Source organism: Bos indicus x Bos taurus, chromosome 28, assembly GCF_003369695.1.
Source record: "Bos indicus x Bos taurus breed Angus x Brahman F1 hybrid chromosome 28, Bos_hybrid_MaternalHap_v2.0, whole genome shotgun sequence".
Taxonomy (NCBI): Eukaryota; Metazoa; Chordata; class Mammalia; order Artiodactyla; family Bovidae; genus Bos; species Bos indicus x Bos taurus.
This window is the reverse complement of record NC_040103.1, coordinates 3,770,110-3,794,520: the sequence shown is the minus strand read 5'-3', so window position 1 is coordinate 3,794,520 and position 24,411 is coordinate 3,770,110. Positions and strand designations below refer to the sequence as shown.

At 46.8% G+C, this 24,411-nt stretch overlaps 1 protein-coding gene across 1 annotated transcript; it reads left to right on the top strand.

The window, feature by feature from the left end:
* The first annotated feature begins 3,348 nt into the window (after window positions 1-3,348).
* FAM89A (family with sequence similarity 89 member A) lies at window positions 3,349-22,889 on the top strand. Its single transcript, XM_027530749.1, has 2 exons — window positions 3,349-3,695; window positions 21,801-22,889. The coding sequence occupies exons 1-2, from the start codon at window positions 3,423-3,425 to the stop codon at window positions 22,062-22,064; spliced, it is 537 nt and encodes a 178-aa protein (XP_027386550.1). The 5' UTR covers window positions 3,349-3,422; the 3' UTR covers window positions 22,065-22,889.
* Window positions 22,890-24,411: the final 1,522 nt, after the last annotated feature.

Sequence of the window (24,411 nt, the reverse complement as noted above, 5' to 3'; positions counted from 1 at the left end):
AAACGAAGCTGAGATCCACTGAGTGTCATCAGATGTGAAGTCAGAGCTCTCAGGCCCAGGACCTAGACACTGATCTACAAACAAGTCTAAGAAGAGGTATGGGTTAATGACTACAGCACTGAAATAAAAGTCTGTATTTTCTGACTTCCAAGGGCTTGAGAACAACAAACAAAAGAGGGAAAAGACTGATTTAGCTGCATAGGAGATGGCTAGGGTTCACTCTGATTTGAGATCAGAAGGCTGGCATTTCAGACTTAGAGCAAAAACACATATTTTCAGAAGTTTTAAAAAATTACTTCATTCCTGACATAAGCATGAACCTTAAAGGGTACTTATATTTGCCTTGAAATAGATGGGGAAACAGTGGAAACAGTGTCAGACTTTATTTTTCTGGGCTCCAAAATCACTACAGATGGTGACTGCAGCCATGAAATTAAAAGACGCTTACTCCTTGGAAGGAAAGTTATGACCAACCTAGATAGCATATTCAAAAGCAGAGACATTACTTTGCCAACAAAGGTTCGTCTAGTCAAGGCTATGGTTTTTCCTGTGGTCATGTATGGATGTGAGAGTTGGACTGTGAAGAAAGCTGAGCGCCGAAGAATTGATGCTTTTGAACTGTGGTGTTGGAGAAGACTCTTGAGAGTCCCTTGGGCTGCAAGGACATCCAACCAGTCCATTCTGAAGGAGATCAGCCCTGGGATTTCTTTGGAAGGAATGATGCTAAAGCTGAAACTCCAGTCCTTTGGCCACCTCATACGAAGAGTTGACCCATTGGAAAAGACTGTGATGCTGGGAGGGATTGGGGGCAGGAGGAGAAGGGGACGACAGAGGATGAGATGGCTGGATGGCATCACTGACTCGATGGACGTGAGTCTGAGTGAACTCCGGGAGTTGGTGATGGACAGCGAGGCCTGGCGTGCTGCGATTCATGGGGTCGCAAAGAGTCGGACACAACTGAGCGACTGATCTGACCTGATCTGATCTGATATTTGCCTTTAAATAAGCACAAACTATTGAAGAAGGAAATGGCAACCCACTCCAGTATTGTTGCCTGAGAAATTCCATGGGCAGAGGAGCCTGGTAGGCTATGTACTCCAAGGGGTCACAGAGTCGGACACAGCTTAACTACTAAACAACAATAAAGCAGTACTCACATGCCCCATGGGTGCTAAAATATTTAATGGGCTCTTGCATAATTATCTTTTGAGTTTATACAAATAAAATCTTAATCAGTATCACAGACATTCTGCAGAAATTTCTCTTCACACTGGATGTTATTGTTTGTTAATATAAATGATTTCCCCTCATTGAGCATATACCTGAACACAGAACCTGCCTTGAAAATTGTAGGTTTTGCATCATGTAAACTGTCTCTCTTGTCCTGGCACCAGGGACCTCATTCTGCTATCCCACTGGCTCCAACCCTCTTTCCTTCTGGTCGTGTGTAATCCTTTCAAGTATATGCTTTCAGTGATTTAAGTGCCCACATACTTTGAAATTATTTCTTTTCTTATTGCGCCATCACATAACCTGCTACCACCTTACGTCAATGATTTCTGCTAATTATTGTAGGACAGACAGCAACTTGACACAGCAAATTAAAACAATCCATGCCAAGGTGTGAAGGAAAGATCAAATGTCCCATCCCTTCCTCTCCCCCGTCCCTTACTCTCTCACACAAGCAAATCTGTAACTCTCCCAGACACCCACTGTTTAAATAAGCAAATGAATGAATATCTGAAATCAGGAAATGTAACTAGGCAATTAGTGGAAGGTGAGGCGCAGAGATGAGGATGAAAATTCTGGGCATTGGGTGGGGTGAGAAGCCTTCATGACACCCTTGCATCACACTGCTTACACTGGGGCTTCTCCATGTTCCTCTCACCAGGTTGCAAGGGTGTATCAAGAACATCTGCCAATGTTGCAGATGGATGCTGGAGAGGAGTCTATGGGGAATGGTAGATAAAGGGGGGAAAATCCCCAAAAGTGCAGGGCTCTTTAATGTCTGAGAGTGTTCAGAACACTTTATACTTGTGATCCCATCGAATGCATTTAGAACAATTAAGTCCCTTTTATAACGAAAGCCAACAGTAGACATTATAATGTATCCATTCTCTATATACGCATTCGTTTTTAATCTGCAGTGAGGCTGTCTCTGCAAATCGGTCTTAACTTCTTATCTTTACTGTCTCTAATCTGGTTGTAACATCTGTCATTTTTATTCTTCCTCCAAAAGATAGAGCCTTCTTTCTTTTCTCTCCCTCTCTGAGATGTGAATGGTATTTGTTTTTGCCTCAGAGTTGAAGAATAGTTTCTGAGATATAATCCTTTTCTTCACTCTCCTAACATTTCCATTGAGAACTACTCTTGTGTTCAGAGTAGTTGTGTTCAGAGTAGCCAGGTTGAAGGACACGTTTGGTCGCATTTTGAGGTTTCCAAAGATGACTCTTGGCTCCTCTTGGCCAAGCTCTTCTTGACTCAGCGCTCCTTTTGGCTGCTGTCGGTACGGACAATGGTATGGACGTTGCCATTTACAGAGAAGGCCTGTGGGCCCTCGAGTGAACTAGTGACTAGCCCGAGCCTGGGGGCCCCAGATCTCCCGGCAGGAAGTCCCTCGCGGACAGGCGGGAGCGGGGGTGGGGTGCGGTAGGTTCTCGTGGCCAGAGCCCCGCCTCCTTCCCCGCGGTCTCCGCGGACCCCGTCGGCTGCGACCACGCCGCCTCTAAGGACCGTAACCGCGGGCGCGATCCCAGCACTACCAAACCTCCCCGACGTCCTGCCTGCCCCGAGGGGGAGCCTTTATACCCCGATTCGCCGCACCAACTGGCCTTGTCAGATCGCATCCGAGGTGACCCTCGCCTATCAGTAATTAGAAGCAGCTTTGGGGTCTGGTGGCGGAGCCCACCTTGCCGGGAGTGGGACAGCCAGGGCAGGGCTCGACTCCACGAGGAGGGCCGGCAGGCGAGAGTCCCAGGGGGTGCTAAAGGTGAGCCAGGGACCGGCCCGGGGATGGGCGCAGGGGTGGAGGGTGAGTGGGCGGAGCCGCAGGAAAGCCGGGGAGGTGGGGCGCCAAGAGGGCGCGGGCGCGGGACGGGGACGCAGGGACGGGGCACGGGGAGGGGGCGGGGCAGGGACGCAGGGAGGGGGGCCCGGGAGGGGACGGGGCGGGGCGCGGATGGGGGCGGGGCGCGGGGAGGGGACGCAGGGAGGGGGCGCTGAGAGGGGGCGGGGGCACGGAGAGGGGCGGGGCGGGGCCGCAGGGAGAGGCGTGGGGAGGGGCGGGGCTCGGGGCGGGGCAGCGAGGTGGGGAGGGGAAGTGGGCGGAGCGCCCCCGGGAATGGGGCGGGCTGGGGAGCAAGGGCCCCAGGCGGCGGTGGCGGCGGCTGCGGGCCGGAGAGCGTGCGGTCAGGCCGGACGGGATGAGCGGAGCCGGGGCTGCCGGCTCCGTGCGCGGGCTGCGGGTGGACGGGCTGCCTCCGCTGCCCAAGAGCCTGAGCGGGCTGCTGCACTCGGCGTCGGGCGGCGGCGCGTCGGGGGGTTGGAGGCACCTGGAGAGGTTGTACGCGCAGAAGTCGCGCATCCAGGACGAGCTGAGCCGCGGGAGCGCGGGAGGCGGCGGGGCTAGGGCGGCGGCGCTGCCCGCCAAGCCCCCCAACCTGGACGCCGCGCTGGCCCTGTTGCGCAAGGAGATGGTAAGGGAGGTCCGCGGGCCGGAGCGGGGGTCCTTTCCAGCCGGGCTCGCCGTTCTGGGAAAGTTCGCCGGAAGTCCCCGCGCCACCCGCCCGTCTCAGGCTCTTTGGCCCCAGGCGCCGACGCGTAAAGAGGGACACTGCCCTCTCAACTACCCCGTTTTGCTTGTCCTCTCTGTGCCCACTACTGGACCCTCGCCCAGGGAGGTACCCCCTTTCAAAAGGCAGTTTCTGGAGACCCGGCGCTCTTCGTCCGGCCCCAGCTGGCTCAGAGACCCATAAGGGGCTGCGTGGGGCTAGCGCTTGGCCTCGGGCCGGGGGCGGCTGATCACCCCTCCCCAGGGGGCAGTTCATCTCCCGGGGTCGGGGGGCGGCCTTCACTGCGCCCGCGGGCTTAAGAGCTGTGTGCAATTGTGTTTTCCTGCCCTGAAGAGAACAGCTTTTTGTCCTCGCGAGTGTAGACTGCGGATTGGAACAGCCCTCGCCCCCTCCCCCCCGCCCAGGGCGCGTGCAGAATCGGATTACAGCGGAGCGGCTCCTGCCCGCAGATGCCGGTGGCCGCTCACCCTGATAGTCTCCGCGTGGTGGCCGGTTCCCCAAGCCCGCTAGAGAGGATTGGGGCGGTGGAGTCCTCGCCGTGTGGGTGAAGTCCATGTGGGTTCTTCAGGTTGTGCCTGGGCTGCAAACAATGGGGCTTAGTTTTTCTCGGTCGTTGGGAAGTATGTTAGGTGTTCGTGGAGTAGGACTAATGAGTTAAAGTGAAGCCGAAAGCAGCTCAAGGGTCTCCAGCTTTCTCCAGGGTTAGGCCAGCTCAGAAGACAACAAAAACCGTCTAACGCTCCTGCAGGCCTCTGAACACCTTTCTTGGCCACTCTCTCTGTTTAGAATTTGCCCTTTCCTTTTACCTAATGCAGATTCCCCCCTACAGATAAGTACTTTATTAAGGAAATCTAATATATGAAAAAAATTTTTTGTCCCCCCAAATAAGTTGGCACCTAAATTTATAATAGGAATCCTTTAAATATGCTTTTAGTATATTACTATATTATTTAGAAAAATTCAATTTTGCATTTCTTTCGGGAAAATATCTGTCCAGAAAAGTAAGAATTAAATCTAGAAACAGCGTTAACACCTTTTAAGCAATTCAGTATTGTCTTCCCACTCTGTGGCTGCCACTGAAGTGATTTCCAGTTCTCCCTGAGAAGATTTTCTAAGCTTCTTACAGAATGACTTAAATTTCAAGCCAACTGTTTTTATTTATTAATCAGCATTAATCAACACCAGGATTGCACAGCTGGTAAGCTGTAATTTCATTAGATAAGCCTACACCCAGTATGTTTAGAGTCTGAACTTGGATGCAGCATAAATAAAGAGGGTGAAATAGGAAGACTCATCCTGGTTAATTTAAGAGACCAGAGACAGGAAAACCTCAGGCCACTCCCCCCTGTGAAGCTCTCTCTGGTTTATAAACATGCTCTAGAGTCTTGCACACTCCTCAGTGGTAACTTGGGAGTAACCATGCTGTTCCCAAAAGTGTTTTTCCAGGTCCCTCCTGGTGCAACTAAAGTACAGTCACGGCCTTCTAATTATGCCCTGGACCAGAGCTCTCTCTCAGCCTATCGGAAACACAAGAAAAAAACAGCCGTCTGATATTTAGCTGAGATAAAGACAAAACATGGCTACAGGCCTTGACAAGTCCCTTTCAAGGAATGTCACAAAGTCTTTAGGAGTACTCTGGGGTTTTTTGCCTTTTTGAGATTTACTAACTTAGGGCAGTGGGGTCTGAGTGGTCGCTGCAAACTGAGGCTCCCACAGGAGTGGGGGTGGGGGCTTGCAAGATTAGAATTGAGAGTTTGTGCTTGAATTATCTGCCCAGTAGTCTGTGTTGATCTATTTAATTTGAAGGCCTTAGGTCAAATCTATGCCCAGGGAACTAACAAGAAGTCCTGGCAGAATGTAGTTAGTTCCTTTTTAAAAATTATACGAGCACACAGGAGCAGTAGTGTGGAAGCCCTCTGAATGCGACTGCATTTTAAGAAGAGAATGGGTGGTAGAAAATGCAGACTGACGTGCACTCCCATTGGAATAGGGCAGGTGTGGACATTCCACCTGAGAGGACGGGTTGGGGCCAAGTGGGCTGAGGAAGGCCTCAAGAGTAGCAAAGGAACAGGTAAAGCGGGAGAACTGGCTTCGAAGAGTTAATGTGAAAGCAGGGTGCTTAGAGGGGTGAGCTGGCTGAGCTTGGGAGGTACTGGAGATGTGCTTGGAGAGATGAGAGCCTGCAGCAGCCTGGGGATCCCGGAATGTGAAACGAGAATCACGTGGGAGACACTTCATTGAAATAGAATCCACAGGCCTTGCTGGGTAAATATCAGAGTCAGGATGGTGATGATAAAGAGCCAGAGATGACTTTTTTTTTTAAATAATTTTATTTATGTTATTTATTTTTGACTGTGCTGGCTTTTCTCTAGTTGTGGTGAGCGTAGGCTACTGTCTAGCTGCAGTGAGAGGGCTTCTTACTATGGTGGCTTCTCTTGTAGAGCACAGGCTCTGAGGTGCTCAGGCTTCAGTAGTTGTGGCACGTGGGCTCAGTAGTTGCCGCTCCTGGGATCTAGAGCACAGGCTCAGTAGTTGTGGTGCACGGATTTAGTTGCTCTGTGGCATGTGGGATCTTCCTGGACCAGGGATTGAACCCGAGTCTCCTGCATTGGCAGGCAGATTCTTTACCACTGAGCCACCAGGGAAGCCCCCAGAAATAAGTTTTTTAAAGGAAAGTGCCCCTAAGCAAAACAATTAATAATTACAGTCGAGCTTCCCTGATGGCTCAGTTCAGTTCAGATAAGTCGTTCAATCAAGTCCAACTCTTTGCGACCCCATGGACTGCCTGCCCCATGCCGGGCTTCCCTATCCTTCATCAACTCCTGGAGCTTACTCAAACTCATGTCCATCGAGTTGGTGGTGCCATCCAGCCATCTCATCCTCTGTCATCCCCTTTTCCTCCTGCCTTCAATCTTTCCCAGCATCAGGGTCTTTTCCAATGAGTCAGTTCTTCACATCAGGTGGTCAAAGTATTGGAGTTTCAGCTTCAACATCAGTCCTTCCAATGAATGAATATTCAGTGATTTCCTTTAGGATTGACTGGTTGGATCTCCTTGCAGTCCAAGGGACTCTCAAGAATCTTCTCCAACACGCTTCTTCAAAAGCATCAGTTCTTCTGTGCTCAGCTTTCTTTATAGTCCAATCCTCATATCCAAACATAACTACTGGAAAAATCATAGCTTTGACCAGACAGACCTTTGTTGGCAAAGCGCTGTCTCTGCTTTTTAATATGCCGTCTAGGTTGGTCATAGCTTTTCTTCCAAGGAGCAAGCGTCTTGTAATTTCATGGCTGCAGTCACCATCTGCAGTGATTGTGGAGCCCAAAAAACGAAGTCTGTCTCTGTTTCTGTTGTTTCCCCATCTATTTGCCATGAAGTGATGGGACTGGATGCCATGATCTTAGTTTTATGAATGTTGATTTTTAAGCCAACTTTTTCACTCTTCTCTTTCATCAAGAGGCTCTTTAGTTCTTCTTCCCTTTCTGCTATAAGGGTGGTGTCATCTGCATATCTGAAGTTGTTGATATTTCTCCCAGCAATCTTGACCCAGCTTGTGCTTCATTCAGCCTAGCATTTCACATGATGTACTCTGAGTATAAGTTAAATAAGCACGGTGAAAATATGTAGCCTTGACGTACTCCTTTCCCAACTTGCAACCAGTCTGTTATTCCATGTCTAGTTCTAACTGTTACTTCTTGACCTGCATACAAATTTCTCAGGAGACAGGTAAGGTGGTCTGGTATTCCCATTTTTTTCAGAATTTTCCACAGTTTATTGTGATCCACACAGTCAAAGGCTTTGGCATAGTCAATAAAGCAGAAGTAGATGTTTTTCTGTAATTCTCTTGCTTTTTCAATGATCCAACGGATGTTGGCAATTTGATCTCTAGTTCCTCTGCCTTTTCTAAATCCAACTTGAACATTTGGAAGTTCACGATTCACATACTGTTGAAGCCAGGCTTGGAGAATTTTGAGCATTACTTTGCTAGCATGTGAGATGAGTGTAATTGTGCAGTAGTTTGAACATTCTTTGGCATTGCCTTTCTTTGGGATTGGAGTGAAAACTGAACTTTTCCAGTCCTGTGACCCAAATTTGCTGGCATATTGACTGCAGCACTTTTACAGCATCATCTTTTAGGATTTGAAATAGCTCAACTGGAGTTCCATCACCTCCACTAGCTTTGTTCGTAGTGATGCTTCCTAATGCCCCCTTGACTTCGAATTCCAGGATGTCTGGCTCTAGGTGAGTGATCACACCATCGTGGTTATCTGGGTCATTAAGATCTTTTTTGTATAATTCTTCTGTATATTGTTGCCACCTCTTCTTAATATCTTCTGCTTCTGTCTCCTAATGGCTCAGTAGTAAAAAATCTGCCTGCCAGTGCAGGAGACATAGGTTCAATCCCTGATCTGGGAAGATCCCACATGCTGTAGAGCAACTAAGCCCATGTGCCATGACTATTAAGCCTGTGCTCTAGACCCCGGGGGGCTGCACCTGCTGAGCCCACATGTCACAATTCCTGAAGCCCATATATGCTAGAGCCCGTGCCCAGCAACTAGAGCAGCCACTGCAGCGAGAAGCCCAAGCACCACAACTAGAGAGAAGTCCTCAAGGCAAACAAGATGTGTCACAGCCATAAATAAATAATATTTTAAAAATTACAGTCCTAGCACCTGATCACTTTACTATTTGGGGATATCTCCTGGTAGGCACAGGGTAAAGTTTTCCTTACATCATCTTATTTGATTTTTATAACTTCTCCATGAGATAGCTACTGAAAGCCTACATTTTAAAAAATAGGATTCAGAATTTAAGTAGCTCACCTAATGTGACAATCTCAGCCAGACGTGTCTGGCTCCAAGACCCTGTTAAATCATAGGGTTTTACTGCTATGGCGGGGGCGGGGGGCGGGGGGCATATGTTGCAAGTATTTTCTAGGTCAGTGTATATTAAAATGTCGAACTTCATGGAGTGCCATTAATGTGGCAGTAATAACTTTAGTCATTCATCATTGGGAAAGTGGGGGTCATCACAGCAATAAGGGAGTCAGGAGAAGTGGCTGCTTATGGGGGAAGGTGGTTTGCCGTCGCATCAGTGGAAGGGTATGTTAAACATTTCAGAACGTGGAGCTGGAGGCTGGCAGAGCCTGGCCTGCAGATAACTGATTGCCGGATGATCAGGGCATACACAGGGAGCTGGTGTTGAGGGGCGCCTGTGTGGGTGACGCCCTGCTCTGCTTTGAGAGTCCTGATGTCCGCTGGAGTTTCAGCACTTCCTGTGCTAGTAATGGGCTTACTCTGAAGTTCTGTGCCATTGTGAGCTTCCTTCCCCTCCCCAAGTGAGCCCATTTGGAGAGCTGTGAGGGTCAGACAGATGCTTTTTGCTCTTTAGACCTGAAAGCATCCTTTAAAACAAGAAGTTCAGATTGTTTCCCCCCACCCTCCCCAACATCAGAGAGTATATTTGGATTGTATCAGACAGATGTTTGCCATATGTCTGGTGGTTATAAAGTGCTGTAGAGGATACAGGGCTGAACTAGGATATAGGGCTGAACTCTCCAGGTGTTAAGGAGCTTATAACATCTAGCAGAGGTGGGCATCTTTACAGGAGTACGCTTGCTGTAGTTTAGACCATGTGCCACTTTTCATGTCTGAAGACTTTATTAATAATAGAGACTCAGTTTGAACAAGCTCTTGCAAAAGGAGAGCCTTGTAGGGCTGGATGTGTACAGAGGCAGACTAGAACCAGGGTTGGTGGGGAACCCAGGAAGGCTACTGTAATCTTCTTTACCCTCCTTTTCACCGCCCCCCCCCCCTACATTTTGGAATGTGACTGTCTACAGTGTCCACACTCCCAGTTTCAGCCATGCTTCTTACTGCCACTTTGGAAATACTGTGTGGAAGAATACCAGTGGGCCCAGCTTGGGGCGTCTGGACAGCTATTGGTGACTGAGGCCAAGATGGTGTTTTATTTACTAAGGTGGTGTGACTGTGCAGATGGGGTACAGGGCTGGGCATCCCTAAAAGAAAGATGAGTTTGCAGAAATGGAGCAGGGGGCTACTGCTGGACAGCCAAAATATAAGATATCTAGTATTTTTAAATATTTTTTCTTTTTTAACTTTTTATTTTATATTGGGGTATAGCCGATTAACAAAACAGTGTTGTGATAGTTTCAACTGAACAGTGAAGGGACTCAGCCATACATACACATGTATCCATCTCCCCCAAATTCCCCTCGCATCCAGGCTCCCACATAACGTTGACAGAGCTCCATCTGCCATACAGTAGGTCCTTGTTGGTTATCCATTTTAAATATAGCAGTGTACATGTCCATTCCAAACTCCCTCACTGTCCCTTCCCCTCATCCTCCCCACACCCCCACCCCACAGCCATAAGTTGGTTCTTTAAGGCTGTGAGTTTTTTTTTTCTGTTTTGTAAATAAGTTCATTTGTATCATGTTATATTTCACATAGAAGGGATGTTGGGTTTCCCTGGTGGCTCAGACAGTAAACAATCTGCCTGCAAAGCAGGAGACCTGGGTTCAGTCCTGGGTTGGGAAGATACCCTGGGAGAGGGTGTGGCAATCCACTCCAGTATTATTGCCTGGGAAGTCTCATGGACAGAGGAGCCTGGAGGGCTACAGTCCATAGGGTCACAAAGAGTCAGATATGACTGAGTGACCAACACTTCCACTTTCTTATAAGGGATGTCATACAATATTTGTCCTCTGTCTGCCTTCCTTCACTCAGTGTGACAATCCCTAGGTCTATCCATGTTGCTGAAAATGGCATTATTTTGTTCTTTTTAATGGCTGAGTAATATTCCATTGTGTATGTTCCATATTTTCTTAATCCATTCCTCTGTTGATGGACATCTAGGTTGCTTCCATGTCTTGACTATTGTAAACAGTGCTGCAGTGAACATTGGAGTGCATGTATCCTTTCAGATCATGTTTTTCTCCGGATATATGCCCAGGAGTGGGACTGCAGGGTGCTATGGTAGCTCTCTATTTAGCTTTTTAAGGAACCTCCATACTGTTCTGCATAGTGGCTATACCAATTTTATTCCCTGCAGACCTCTTTCTGGATAAATATACTATGGCCTCAAGGGCCCCACAATTTGAAAGATTTTTATCTGGTATGCTGACAGGCTAGCTTGGCTCAGAGGATCTTTGTTGGCATTTCAAATCCTTGCATGTGGTTGAAGCACACACGTGACTCTCAGAGTCCACAGGGATCCTGGCACACATCTTTCCTTGCAGGGTTCTTCAGAGACCACTGCCCAGCAGCCCTGTAAGTTTAGCTCATCAAGCTTATTAGGTCCTCAGAAGCGTCATATGAAAGTGTAGAGACAGAAGGAGAGCCTCAGACATGGAGACGGGAGATGGTAGATCTCTGAGGATTCTTGAGTTCCACTTCTCAAACCATCAGCAACACCTTTCTAAATAGTAACTTTGAAAACTCTCTGCCTCATATTTTCTTTTTTTCAAACTATCCAATAGTTGCTTTGGTCACCCACCTGTGAGTGGGAAGTTGTCCACACAGAACTTTTGAATTCCTGAACTGCAGTGGTTTGGGTGAAGAATTGAATCTGAGAAAAACGGTTTGATTCCTGAGAGCAGCAACACAACTTTCCCGCATTTTAGTTGTTTTTCAGTCGCTAAGTTGTATCCAACTTTTTGCCACCCCGTGGACTGCAGCTCGCCAGGCTTCCTTAGCCTTCACCATCTCCTGGGCCTCACTCAAACTCATGTCCATCTAGTCGGTGCTGCCATCCTGTTATCTCATATTCTGTTGCCCCCTTATCCTCCCGCCTTCAATCTTTCCCAGCACCAGGGTCTTTTCCAGTGAGTTGGCTCTTCCCATCAGGTAGCCAAAGTATTGGAGCTTCAACTTCAGCATCAGTCCTTCCAATGAAAATTCAGAGTAGATTTCCTTTAGGATTGACTGGTTTGATCTCCTTGCGGTCCAAGGGACTCTGAATAGTCTTCTGCAGAACCACAATTTGAAAGCATCAGTTCTTCAGCATTCAGCCTTCTTTATGGTCTAACTCTCATATCCGTACATGACTACTAGAAAAACCATAGTTTTGACTGTATGGACCTTTGTTTGTTGGCAAAGGGATGTCTCTGCTCTTTAATATACTGTCTAGGTTCGTCATAGCTTTTCTTCCTAGGAGTAAGGGTCTTTTAATTTTAGTTGAGACAACACCTAAATGCCTGACAGCCTTGTGTGGTGAACTAGAAACTAGGAGATGGCCATGAACTTGAATAGCCCAGATCCCCGCAGAGTTCAGTCTTCACCCTATACAAGACAACAGGGTCTCAGAGAGGGGGTTTGAGTCTTTAAATGGGCTTATGGTTGGAGGCCAGTCTCAAGTCAAGCCCATGCAGTGCCATCTGGAATAAGAGTGTTAGCTCTTAATGTAGGATTCTTGGTTGGCCTTGGTCAAAGGAGACTGGGGATGGCCACTGGCCTTTAATATCGTGTGGACACCAACCCTTTCTCTTGCTTTTTATGTCAGTTGTCTAAAAACACTAGACACTGACATAAAGTTTTCTGTTTATTGTCCAAGAACTTGGTTTCCTGATTTTTAGCTTCAGATTTTCTTCCTTTACTGAATCTACTCTCACAGAGAGGCAATTTCAATTAGTTATCATTCAAGAAAATGACAAAATGCAAACTAACCTTCAAATGGGTGTTGAATTCCCATGTGTCATTAGTTAAGTCATGCTTTTTCCTCTAGTCCCACTTGATTTTTAGAATCAACTGCATTCATGTGTGCATTCATCATCTTAAGTAATGAACTTTCAGGCCTTTGACACATCCTTGATGAATAGTCCACTGTTTGTGATCCCAGAATTGAGGGAGTGGAAGGAAAGTATCCCATTTCCCTTCTCTGCCTTCTCCCCTGCAATTTCATTTTCATAATTTTAAAAACTTTTCTTACAGAAATAGTCACCCAAGGGAATAACAGTACTTATGTAGGAATATCTTTTGCAGTGATATATAGTAGTATTCTATAATAATAATATATAACAGTGATAGAATATTATACAATTGTTGAAAAGAATGTGGTAACTATGTAAATGAACATAGGTGTTCAAGGTTTGGAAAAGTAAATTACAAAACAGTATATATATACATTTGTATGTGCATTGTGTCTTGAGGGAGGTATGCTAAACAGCTAAAAGTGGATGTGTTTGGAATAGTAGTTCTTAAATTATGGTCTGAGGACACCTATGGGTTCCCAAATCCTTTTGTGGGAGTGTCCATAATTAGGTGGTGATCGTATGGGCAAATATGACTTTCCAAAATAGTACCTAAGGAAATATATCAATATTTGGAAGGTCTACATTGAGTGAATCAATTTTCCACATTTTTCATATAACTAATGCTTGGTGCATGGTTAAAAGATCCATTCAAAATGCAAGACTGGTGGATTTTAATGAAACAGTGTTAAAAGCTCATTGGCATAGTTTCAAATTCCACACTGGAGCCAGCTTAAGGATGGTGCCAAACAATAATATCCACTGTTAACTTGAAAGGTGGTTTAAATACTCCTTTTTCCAAAGTACATATCTATGTGAGGCCAGGTTTATTTAAACCAAAAGAGCATGTTATGAGAGATCAAGTACAGAAGAAGATAAGCCAGACATTAAAAAGATTTCTTACACAATCTCATTTATAAAAATGTGATATATGTTAGCAGTGGGTGTCGTGTTTTTGAATGGCTTTATATGACAGTTTCTCAATTTTCATTTCTAATAAGGTAACTATTGATAGGTATAATTTACATAAATAGGAGCTCTTTGGGACCTTTAGTAATTTTAAGAGTCTCAAGGGGTCCCAACCAAGACCAAAACACTTTAAGACTGCTGCATTAGGATGTGAAATTAGGGAAGACTGTATAATTATGAGCCATTGAATTTTTAATACAGTTAGAATATTTTATTTTTGTAATTGGGAAAGAAAGTAAAGGAATGTGCAAAGACATGTCTTAGACAGTGGTCAATTGCTTTTTTTCTTTTTCCTTCTCTGCGTAGGGCAGAATGAGAGGAAATGGGCTTCATTGGTACATCCATTGTTGTAGGTTAGAGATGGACAAGGATGTCTTCACTTGCACTGCTGAGCTGCAGAATGGGCTCCATCCATCGGCGTGGGCGCCTTCAGGTGTAGGTCTGGTCTGCTTGCTCTCTCTGAATCACCAGGGCTCTTTTGAGGCAGTCCTCAGCTCGGTGGGGCTGCAGCGTTAACAGGAGATGAGGTTGACACACGCATACCCCCTGGGGAGGAGCCGAGTGACTGATGGAAGCCTGCTTAGGGAGCCCAGAATCACAGTTCACCTGGGAGCTTGGGGTCCTGCAGGAGTATCTCCAGCCAGCTCAGGCAGCTGAGTTCATAGCTCTTTCTCTGTTAGATCAACACTGATGAAGCTTTTCTCTTTGGTCTTCTTTTTTTAAACAGTATGCAGGTCAGCGTTCTGTCAACACATCCTTTATTCAGAAATAAGGTTATGATCCATTAAGTCACTGCGATCTTTAATTACATTCCAGTCCTGCGGATGCATACTAGACACTCATTAAATTTGGGGCATTTACTAATAGTATTGTCTAAAATAAATTTACAAGCCATTTATTATGTTTTTAAAGGTTCATTATGAGTTAATACATATTCATAGTAGAAAATCTGGAAAACTCAGAAAGGTGAAAGTCAAAGTGTTATAGTCACTCAGTCATGTCTAACTCTTGTGACCCCATGGACTGTAGCCCACCAGGATCCTCTGTCTATGGGATTCTCCAGGCAAGAATACTGGAGTGGGTTGCCATTCCCTTCTCCAGGGGATCTTCCCAACCCAGGGATCGAACCCAGGTCTCCTGCATTACAGGCAGGTCCTTTATCATCTGAGCCACCAGAGAAAATTCATAAAAGCTAATAAGAAGAGTTGCTTGTGATCTCAACAGCTTGCTGCCCCCAGCTGACATGGTGCCCTCTCCCAGCGTAGTCTGTGTGGGCAGTGCAGGCTGATGGTCGGGCACGCATGCTGGAGCCCTACCACCCGGCTGCAGCCCCTGCTCTCAGTGAAGGGCCTGCATCTTTCAGGGCTCAGTTTCCTCATGGTAACAGAATCCACACCTACTTCACAAAACAAGGGTGAGGATTACCTATTTGTGTATAGCTGAGATTTTCTACTCCAGAGTCACTAGCGATGAACTGGTTAGCTGGTTAAAAGTTACATGATATTTTAAGGCTTTTGATAGATATTGCCAGTGAGTCTTGCTGAGAGGTTTTACAAGTGTGCAGCCCTACTAGCAATGCACATAAGTTATATACTTTATTATAACTAGTTTTTAAAATTAAGAGTAACATGCTTGTTGGAAAAAAAGTTTTTTAGCAGTACAGAAGGCTGTAAATATCCAGTCCCACTTTGCAGAAGTGAATTCTGCTCACAGACATTTTCTCTTCTAGTCAAAAGCTTGCATGTGTGTATGGATAATGTGTAAAGTGAGGTCCTACTCAGCGTACTATTCTGTACCTTGAACTTTTGTGCCTAATGGTGTGCGTTGGTCAATGTCCTACTCTTGTACTTAGACAGCTGCTCTTTTAAGTAACTGCCTGGTTTTTATTGTATGTGTGTGTGTGTTCAGTTGCTAAGTCATGTCTGACTCTTGCAACCCCATGGACTGTTGCCCACGAGGCTCGTCTGTCCATGGGATTTCCCAGGCAAGAATACTGGAATGGGTTGCCATTTCCTTCTCCAGGGGATCTTCCCAACCCAGGGATCAAACCTGGGTCTCCTTCATTGCAGGCAGATTCTTTACCACTGAGCCACTACAGAAACCCTTTTATTGTATGACTATAATTTTTTCAGTCAAGTTTCTATCATCCATTACGTTTCAAACTAAATGTTCACCCACCAGACTTTTTTTGCATCTGTCTCCATATTTTGGGGCCCCCTGTTCCTGATTCTGTAGCTTAACTTCAGACCTATGCATCCCTTGTACCATGTGAGGTGGGGTATCTTTCATCTTATGGTTGAGGAATCACAGGAGGAGGAAATAGTGGACTGGCACGGGAGAAGCTCATTGCAGAGTGTCCCCAGTGTGACCCCAGTGTGACCCCAGTGTGACCACTGGGACTAGACTGTGCTGGCACCAGATTTACTCCCCTCCCCTCATCCTGGGCCCAATTTCCTATATGGACCTGGGTAAGTAAGACCATCTCCTCGTATGTTTATCTTGTTTTCTACTCATTGCTATATTTCAGAAAAAGTTGCTTTTATGTCTCTTGAAAAAGAGAGACATAAAAGAGCTTCGTACAAGCACGAGAATTACCCCCAACTTTTGTTTTTGGGCTTCCCTGGTGGCTTTTAGCTTCTTAAATAAAACAGACTATTTTTCTTAAGTATATTTTTTACTCCTAAAAACTTCCTAAAATTTTTCATGATGCTTTGTTTTCAATCAGTTAATTTCCCACCACAGTTCTCTTTCATCTCCTAAGCCTCGTATCCTAATGGTAACATTTCTATTATCATCTAAAAGTCAGGAAGAACTTCCTCCTTAACATCACCTTCCAGGGATATTCAGAGACTTGGTGACCCGAAACCCAGCTGGGAACCACCATCCTGTCTGAGGTGTATACATGTGGCCAGCCCATTGTGAGTTTTGAAACTGTTTTGAGGGTGGTTCAGGATTGTTTGGCCCTATTGTTGGAGATGCTGGGAATGAGTAAGCCACCTGTGTGTACAGCAAGCGGGGTTCAGGGAGCTCTGTTTGTGGGACGATCAGGAAGGAAGCAGGAAGCCTGAACAGAGAGAGGAAGGAGTCAGGCCAGCAGTTTAAAGCTTGGAGATGAGTGGCTTGTTCTTGATTGTCTCAGAAGTCTACAGCAAGGGGCTACAAATTACAGGGTCTAAGAATTCTGTACTTTTCTAAAATGAGGCTGTCTGAATTTTTCAACTGGGTTTTCAGGAAAGAGCTGTGTTTTCTGAATGCAGCTGTGACTCAGCGCCTGTCCTTTAGGGAACACATCACTAAGGTGACGGGCTTCTGCAGCGGGATGAGGACAGAGGTGAGGGTTAGTGGGCTTGCTGAGGGTGTGCGCCCCTGCCTCTGCCCACTTTTTTCCCGGAAAGATGAGAAGTTCTTGTTTGTGGGTGATTTAATCATGTCCTAAAATGTAACTGCAGTTTAGTTCTGTGGCCAGGCCTTCTTTCTGCTTCCCACACCCCCGAGCCTCATGCCCTCCTGTTGAGAGCCTGCTGTCTGTCCCTGCCTCCCAGCTGTTGGCTCTGCAGTGAGCACTCAGGAAGGAATCTTCGTTTGTCTCTTCTCCTGTCAGGCAAGAGGTGAGTGCTTTTCTGATGACATGGCAAGAACCATGTGGCCTGTGGCTTTCCTCAGGGGCACGTTGGGGTGGAGCCAGGAGCCTGTGGATCCCAAACCCACTGCCAGGCCACTTCACCACCAGACGTAATCTGGGAGGGCATCGGGGTCTCTATAGCTTTCCCTTGCTCACCAGTGTCTGAGTTTCCTCCACAAGGGTCTGCACTGGGTGCTGAGGGACCCAAGGGGGAGATGGGTCCATGCCTTCTGGGCATGTCCTCAAGTAGAAGGAAGACCATGTGCACCCACAGCAAAGGTAGAGAGTGGTCATCGCCATGAGACAGGCAGAGACGGTGAGGGAAGGTGAGGAGCACTGGTGACTGAGTCCATCCAAGTCAGAAGAGGAGGTGTTGCACTTTAAAAAATAGATACACTTATTTATTTGTTGCTGCGCTGGGTCTTCATTGCCACATGCGGACTTTCTCTAGTTGCGGTGTGCGGGCTTCTTGCTGCACTGGCTTCTCTCATTGTGGAGCGTGGGCGCTAGGGCGCTAGGGTTTCAGTAGTTGAGGCTTGCAGCCTCTACAGCACAAGCTCAGAAGTTGTGGCGCATGGGCTTAGTTGCTCCATGGTGTGTGGAATCTTCCTGGATCAGGGATCGAGCCGACTCTCCTGCATTGGCAGGCGGATTCTTAACCACTGGGCCACCTGGGAAGCCCGGGATGCAGTGGGAAGCAATTATCTTCCAATTTAAAAAAATTTAAAAAGGTAAGGAAAAAACTTGGAGAATTAAATAAAATGAATCTGATGCTATTTAAAAAAAAAAAAAAAAACAGAGCCAGGGGACAATCAGGATGAAGGGACCTCACTGACCGGTGGAGGAGGCACAGGGAGAATTGTTCCAGGTCAGATTATGGGATGCCGCCTAGGGATTTTCAATTTACCTCTAGAAAATTCAGGTGAAAATGTTTAAACTACCTCAGCAGGGGAAGAGGTGTCCTGGGTGGGAAGCTAGATTGCTCCTGTATGTTCTTAACTCCTGTCCTCCTGGCTAATCTGGAGGGTTGCTGGTGAACCAGAGGAAGCTGAATCTCATGTCTGAAGAAGGAGGCCCTGAGAAGCCAGGCTGTGGGCGTGCACATGTGCTGTGTTTAAATCCCTGTCAAATTAGTCCAAACCCTTGGCATCTGTTGCCTTGTGTAACAGGTGTGTATAGGGCTCTGCTGTATTCCTAGGTGGGTCAGACTTGGTTTCTAGGCCAGCGTTCCGCCCGATGACAAGGCAGCTTTGTGAGTCACCGGCCGCCACAGTGCAGAAAGGTCCAGGTTATGATCCAACTCCCAGCCTGTGCGTCTCCCACATAGGCCTGGGAATGCCTCGGACACTTGAGCACCTAAGGAGAACAACCCTTAGCCGCAGTCGGGGCAGCACGGCGTTGAGGGAAGTCCGGGCTTCTGCAGTCACCTGTGCCCACCTCCAGTGGTCCAGAAGAGTGGCAGACCTGGGCCGATAGCACATCGCTCTACTACTTTTTCCTTTACAGTTTTGGGTTCGCTAGAGGTAAAGAACCCACCTGCCATTGCAGGAGACATAAGAGATTCGGGTTTGATCTCTGGGTCAGGAAGATCCCCTGGAGGAGGGCAGGGCAACCCACTCCAGTATTCTTGCCTGGAGAATCCCATGGACAGAGGAGGCTGGTGGGCTGCTGTTCTTGGGGTCACAAAGAGTCGGACAAGGCTTAGCAACTTAACAACAACAAAATAGCCAATTAACTTTTGAGAGTAGGATGCCTTGGGGCGGAGCGTGCCTGGAGGCCACGCCCCCAGCGTGCCGGAAGTCTCTTCCTGGGAACAGCTTCTTTAGAAGTTCTACCATAGAAGCAATTCTGGAACGACAGGAATCACGCCAGAAACAACAGGATCTGCCTCTCTGCCTGTCTGGGTCTTCTTTTGAGTGTCTTGGCTAACACGCCAGATCAGTGTGAACGGCTCGTTTCCGTGGTCTGTTCAGCTGTACCAGAGAGGTCGCTGGTGAATAAGAGTGGTTGACGGTGTGAAGAGTGACCTGGAATTTAGTCTTGTCACCGGATAGCTTCTCTTGTGTAGAAAATATCATTGCTGGGTAATTATAAAGACTAGATCCTTTGACATGTTCTGTGTTTCTTTTAAAAATATATTTATTAATATTAATATTTAATTTATTTTTAATAATTTTTAAAATATATTTTAATTTTTATTTTTTAAATTATTAAAGTGTGATAACACATTTACAGGATACTTGGAAAATACAGAACAAGGTTACATATAGTTCCACTATCAGTTCAGTTGCTCAGTCGTGTCCAACTCTTTGCAACCCCATGAACCACAGCACCCAGGCCTCCCTGTCCATCACCAACTCCCAGAGTCCACCCAAACCCATGTCCATTGAGTCGGTGATGCCATCCAACAATCTTGTCTTCTGTCATCCCCTTCTCCTCCTGCCCTCAATATTTCCCAGCATCAGGGTATTTTCAAATGAGTCAGTTCTTTGCATCAAGTGGCCAAAGTATTGGAGTTTCAGCTTCAGTATCAGTCCTTCCAATGAACACCCAGGACTGATCTCCTTTAGGATGGACAGGTTGGATCTCCTTGCAGTCCAAGGGACTCTCAGGAGTCTTAATACCACAGTTCAAAAGCATCAGTTCTTCTGCGCTCAGCTTTCTTTATAGTCCAACTCTCACATCCATACAAGACTACTGGAAAAACCATAGCCTTGACTAGACAGATCTTCGTTGACAAAGTAATGTCTCTGCTTATTAATATGCTGTCTAGGTTGGTCAGAAATTTCCTTCCAAGGAGTAAGTGTCTTTTAATTTCATTGCTGCAAGCATGATTTTGGAGCTGCAGTGATTTTGGAGCCCAGAAAAATAAAGTCAGCCACTGTTTCCACTGTTTCCCCATCTATTTGCCATGAAGTGATGGGACTGATTGCCATGATCTTAGTTTTCTGAATGTGAGCTTTAAGCCAACTTTTTCAGTCTCCTCTTTCACTTTCATCACACACCACTATATATTACAATTATTTTTTTAAGTAGATAAATTAAGCTTTTTAGTTGGAGTTTTAATATCAAACTCTCAAAAATTAATGGAATAAATATACAGAGAAGCAGAGGGATATAGTAGACCAGAAAAAACACTGTGAACCAATTCAACATAATTAAGATTTATACAATTTTCACACAACAGTAGGATACAAATTCTATTCAAGTTCTCATACAGTGTAAACTAGGAGACACTGAAACATATCCGGGGACATAAAACAAGGTGCAAAGATTTCATGGTCTAAAGGTATTGAAATCATACAGTCTGTTCTCATATCACTGTAGAATTATGTTAGACATCTGTATCAAAAGATATGTGAAAATAGCCCACATATTTTCAAGTGCACTGTGACATTTACCGAGAGAGATCTTCAGCTTAGCCATTGAAAGCCTCAATAAAGTTAGACTGAAAAAAACACCTGTTCCCTGTGTGTGTGCGTGTTCTTTTCCGTGCTTCTTGAGTGCTTTAGTGCAGTGCTTGGTATGTGGGAGACATGTGATTGCTGTTTATTAAAATAGTTGATAGTTCATTTAATCCTCCCAATAAATTCAGAGAAATTATTTCCTTTTGTCCTCAAGGCATAGAGATGATAAATAACTTGCTCGAGAGCCCAGAAGCAGAAGGGTGCAGGGCAGGTCTCCTGGCATCTGTTTAGTTTCCCATCTTGAGAGTCCCTGAGGTTGACTGCTCAGCAGCTTGCTCGGCGTCCCCATTCCCAGTGGCCCTGGACCTGGGTCGGAGTCAGAGTCTGCAGGCTTCACAAGAGTGGTTCTCACGCACTGGAGAGAGTAGTAGATGCGCTGGTCTGCGCTGCATTTCTAGATGAATTAACCCTTCTCTCTCTGGGATTGATGCATTTTCCTGTCCTGACTGTTCTCTTTTCCCTGGGATGGGCCCCTGGGGGAGGGAGGAACTTAAAGATGAATTGTGACTTTGAAATGTTCTTTGTTCTGTTATCACTTGGGGAAATAGTTCCCAGGGGAATCTGTAGAGGCCCAGGTCTTACTAAGGCTTATTCGGTGGTTCTCTCTGGGGAGTGACCCCACAGCCATCTTAGGAGAAGATGTCCTCTTCTCCAAAGGAGAGGGAGTCTGACTCCTTGTGAGTCTGGAGACCCAGCTGATTGGAGGGTGGGTGCTCCAGGGGGCAGCGTATGACCCTAACTGCTGAGCTGCTGGTTCTATTAAAGAGACTGTTGCTCCAGGAAGCAGAGAGCACGTGGGGGTCTTCTTTGAATCTGATCGTAGCAGGAAGAGATGACACCCTTGCATCTTAGTGTCCAAAGTGAAGCTGGCTGGGGCTTTCAAAATGTGCAAGGCTGTTGCTCTGCAGGGCAGGCCAGATCACCAGGCGATGTTCTGCAGGCCAGGCTCGCTGCCCCACACATGTGGTCGTTCCCTGACGTGTTGGGTCACGTCTGAGGTGTGGGCATTGCATAATTAAGGTTTTCTCAAAACTGAAGAGCCAGAGCATTCAAGTGATGCTCTGAGTCACTGGCCATGTGGAAAGAACATGCTGGCACGGGCAGATTGCTGACTGAGAGCACCGCTAAGATTCCACTCTGTTGCTGACTTCTTGCTTTTACCTCCCTGCCCCTTCCCTCAAGGTTGGCCTCCGACAGCTGGACATGTCCTTGCTCTGCCAGTTGTACAGCCTCTATGAGTCCATCCAGGAATACAAGGGAGCCTGCCAGGCAGCGGCCAGCCCAGACAGCACTTACGCTCTGGAGAACGGCTTCTTTGATGAGGAGGACGAATATTTCCAGGAGCAGAACTCCCTCCAGGATGGGAAGGAGCGAGGCCCCCCAAGGGACCTGATGCTGCCCGTCTCCCCACTCCCCAGCGGCGACTGGATCCTGGAGTCCATCTAAAGGATGCAGGAGGCAGGCCACTGTCAGCACGGGCTTCTCTTCTGTGGGCCGTCCTCGAGCCTGTGGGACCAGCACTGCCAGCTTAATTTGCAGGCGGGGAGATGTGCCTGGGCGTGGGGACCGCGGTCTGTTTGGAGGGCCACTTTCTGCTGAGTGATCTGGAGGTGCTCAGCAGTCTCCTCACACCCCGGTCCTGAGACCCTGTGGCCAAGGGTTTATACTGAGAGAATAATGAGAGGATCCCTGGAGAAGACCTCTCGTATTCTGGGCAAGGTGAAACAACTTGTATATAACTAGTTACTTTCTGCTGGTGGGGTTTGCTTCGGGTTTGCAGTGTGTGAGAGCTCACATTTCACTACTGGCCTTCCTCAGGACCTTCTGCTGCCTTTCTTGCTGTTTCATGAGCTTCAAAGCCACTTGGTTGAGCTTTATTTATTTGTAAGCTGCATTACTAATTGTCCAGGGGACTCAGTAAAAAAAGTGTACTAAGAAAGTAAACCTTTCAGGCCACACCAATCAAGAGACTTGCATTCTCTGAACCTGTCCAGATATTTTGTGTCCTTCTCTGTGCATCAGAGATGGGTGGAAGACAGTGCAGAGATACCTCGAGCTGGGAGACAAAACAGGCAAGCGATGTGTATCATTCACTGTAAGGTGGTGAACATTTTTGGTTTTAAAGATTCTGGGTATCAGCTGTAGTATGTTAGAAAGCAAACTCTTCCACTCAATACGGTGATCACCTGAAGCCTTACTATATTTATTAAAATCTTTTATGAACACTTTACACTTTGTAGGTTAAAAGTAAAGATAAAAGGCTAAACTATCTGTGGTTGTATATTATTTTGGTCTGACTTTCATAACTCGAACGCATTGAATCCAATCAATGACTGAAAGAAAACTGCAGTTTGCTCACTTGCCATTAAGAATTTTGAAAGAAGCTCTGTTCCTCTGTTGGCCCATCCTTAATGTTGTTTTATCAGTAGACTGCAACATACTTAGGGCTCAGTGCTGTTCAGTCATTGCATACTCTGGACCCCTTGCTCCTCTTCTCTTTGGTGCAATAATTGCTTTATTAGCACCTTTTTTGGGTCAGAGTGAGGAAGGAAAACTCACCATTGTTAATCAGCCTATTAACAGCCTGTTATGCACACAACTCTGTGTCGGGAGCTGGGGTGAGGGGCAGAGGAGGAAGAGTTCTGCTCATTTTCTATGTTGCAAATGGTCACTGAAATGAGGGGTGGCAGTAGATTGCCTTTAGCATGTGGCCTGACTGGTGGGGAAAATTGAAAGCGGTAAAACCCGGTGAAGGAGAAGGGGGTGACAGAGGATGAGATGGTTGGATGGCATCACTGATTCAGTGGTCACAGTTTGAACAAACCCTGGGAGATGACGAAGAACAGGGAGGCCTGGTGTGCTGCAGTCCATGGGGTTGCAAAGAGTTGGACACAAGTTAGTGACTGAACAACAGCAACAAAACCAGGTGACGACTGGTTGTCTGCTGGGACCTCTTTCTTTGAGGCTGGCCCCTGCTTCACATGAGTTGAACCCAAGACCAGCTGACCTCAACCTTGACCACACTAAAATGCTTGGGGGAACTTTTGGAACAATATTGTTTGTTGTCGTTGTTTAGTTGCTGAGTCGTGTCCGACTCTTTTGTGACCCCATGGACTGTAGCCCACCAGGCTCCTCTGTCCATAGGATTTCCCAGGCAAGAATACTGGAACAGGTTGCCATTTCCTTCTCCAGGGGATCTTCCCAACCCAGAGATAGAACCCGTGTCTCCTGCGTTGATAGGCAGATTCTTTACCACTGAGCTACCAGGGAAGCCCAGGACAGTACTGAGCCTGGATTAGGACTCCCCCCTGCCCTTGTCCCCTCTCCAGCATCATTTTGATTTAATTTGTAAGGAGTGAGGCCTGGGCATCCCTGTGTTTCTAAAAGTCACCCAGGTGATTCTCATGTAGATCTAGTTATGGTCTAGAGTTCAAAGTGTAGTCCAGGGAGCAGGCATCACCAGCAATGTGGTACAAAGTCTCACCCTACCCGGCCTTCTGCCCCAGGTCCTGCATGCACCTTGACAAGATTCCTCCTGTGTAGACGATTCTTCTTCACAGAGTTCCAGAAGAATGCTGCTTTAAGTTAGCCTAGCACCAACAGAGCTGCTCCGAGAGGGCTGTGGTGCTCCCCCTGCAGCACTAAAGAATTGCCTGGCCTGCCCCAAACCCCAGCCACTGTCCTCTCAGAGAGCCAGGCTTGCAGGGCTGGGAGCCCTCTGATTCAGAGTGCAGGCATTCCCTTGTCTGCTGCCTCTGGCTCCTTCTAGACCTGTGGTGACTCATGGTGCCTG

Coding starts and splice junctions, on each gene's coding strand:
- FAM89A (XM_027530749.1), top strand. CDS start 3,423: ATGAGCGGAGCCGGGGCTGCCGGCTCCGTGCGCGGGCTGCGGGTGGAC. Junction 3,696..21,800: donor CCCTGTTGCGCAAGGAGATG/GTAAGGGAGGTC, acceptor CCTTCCCTCAAG/GTTGGCCTCCGACAGCTGGA.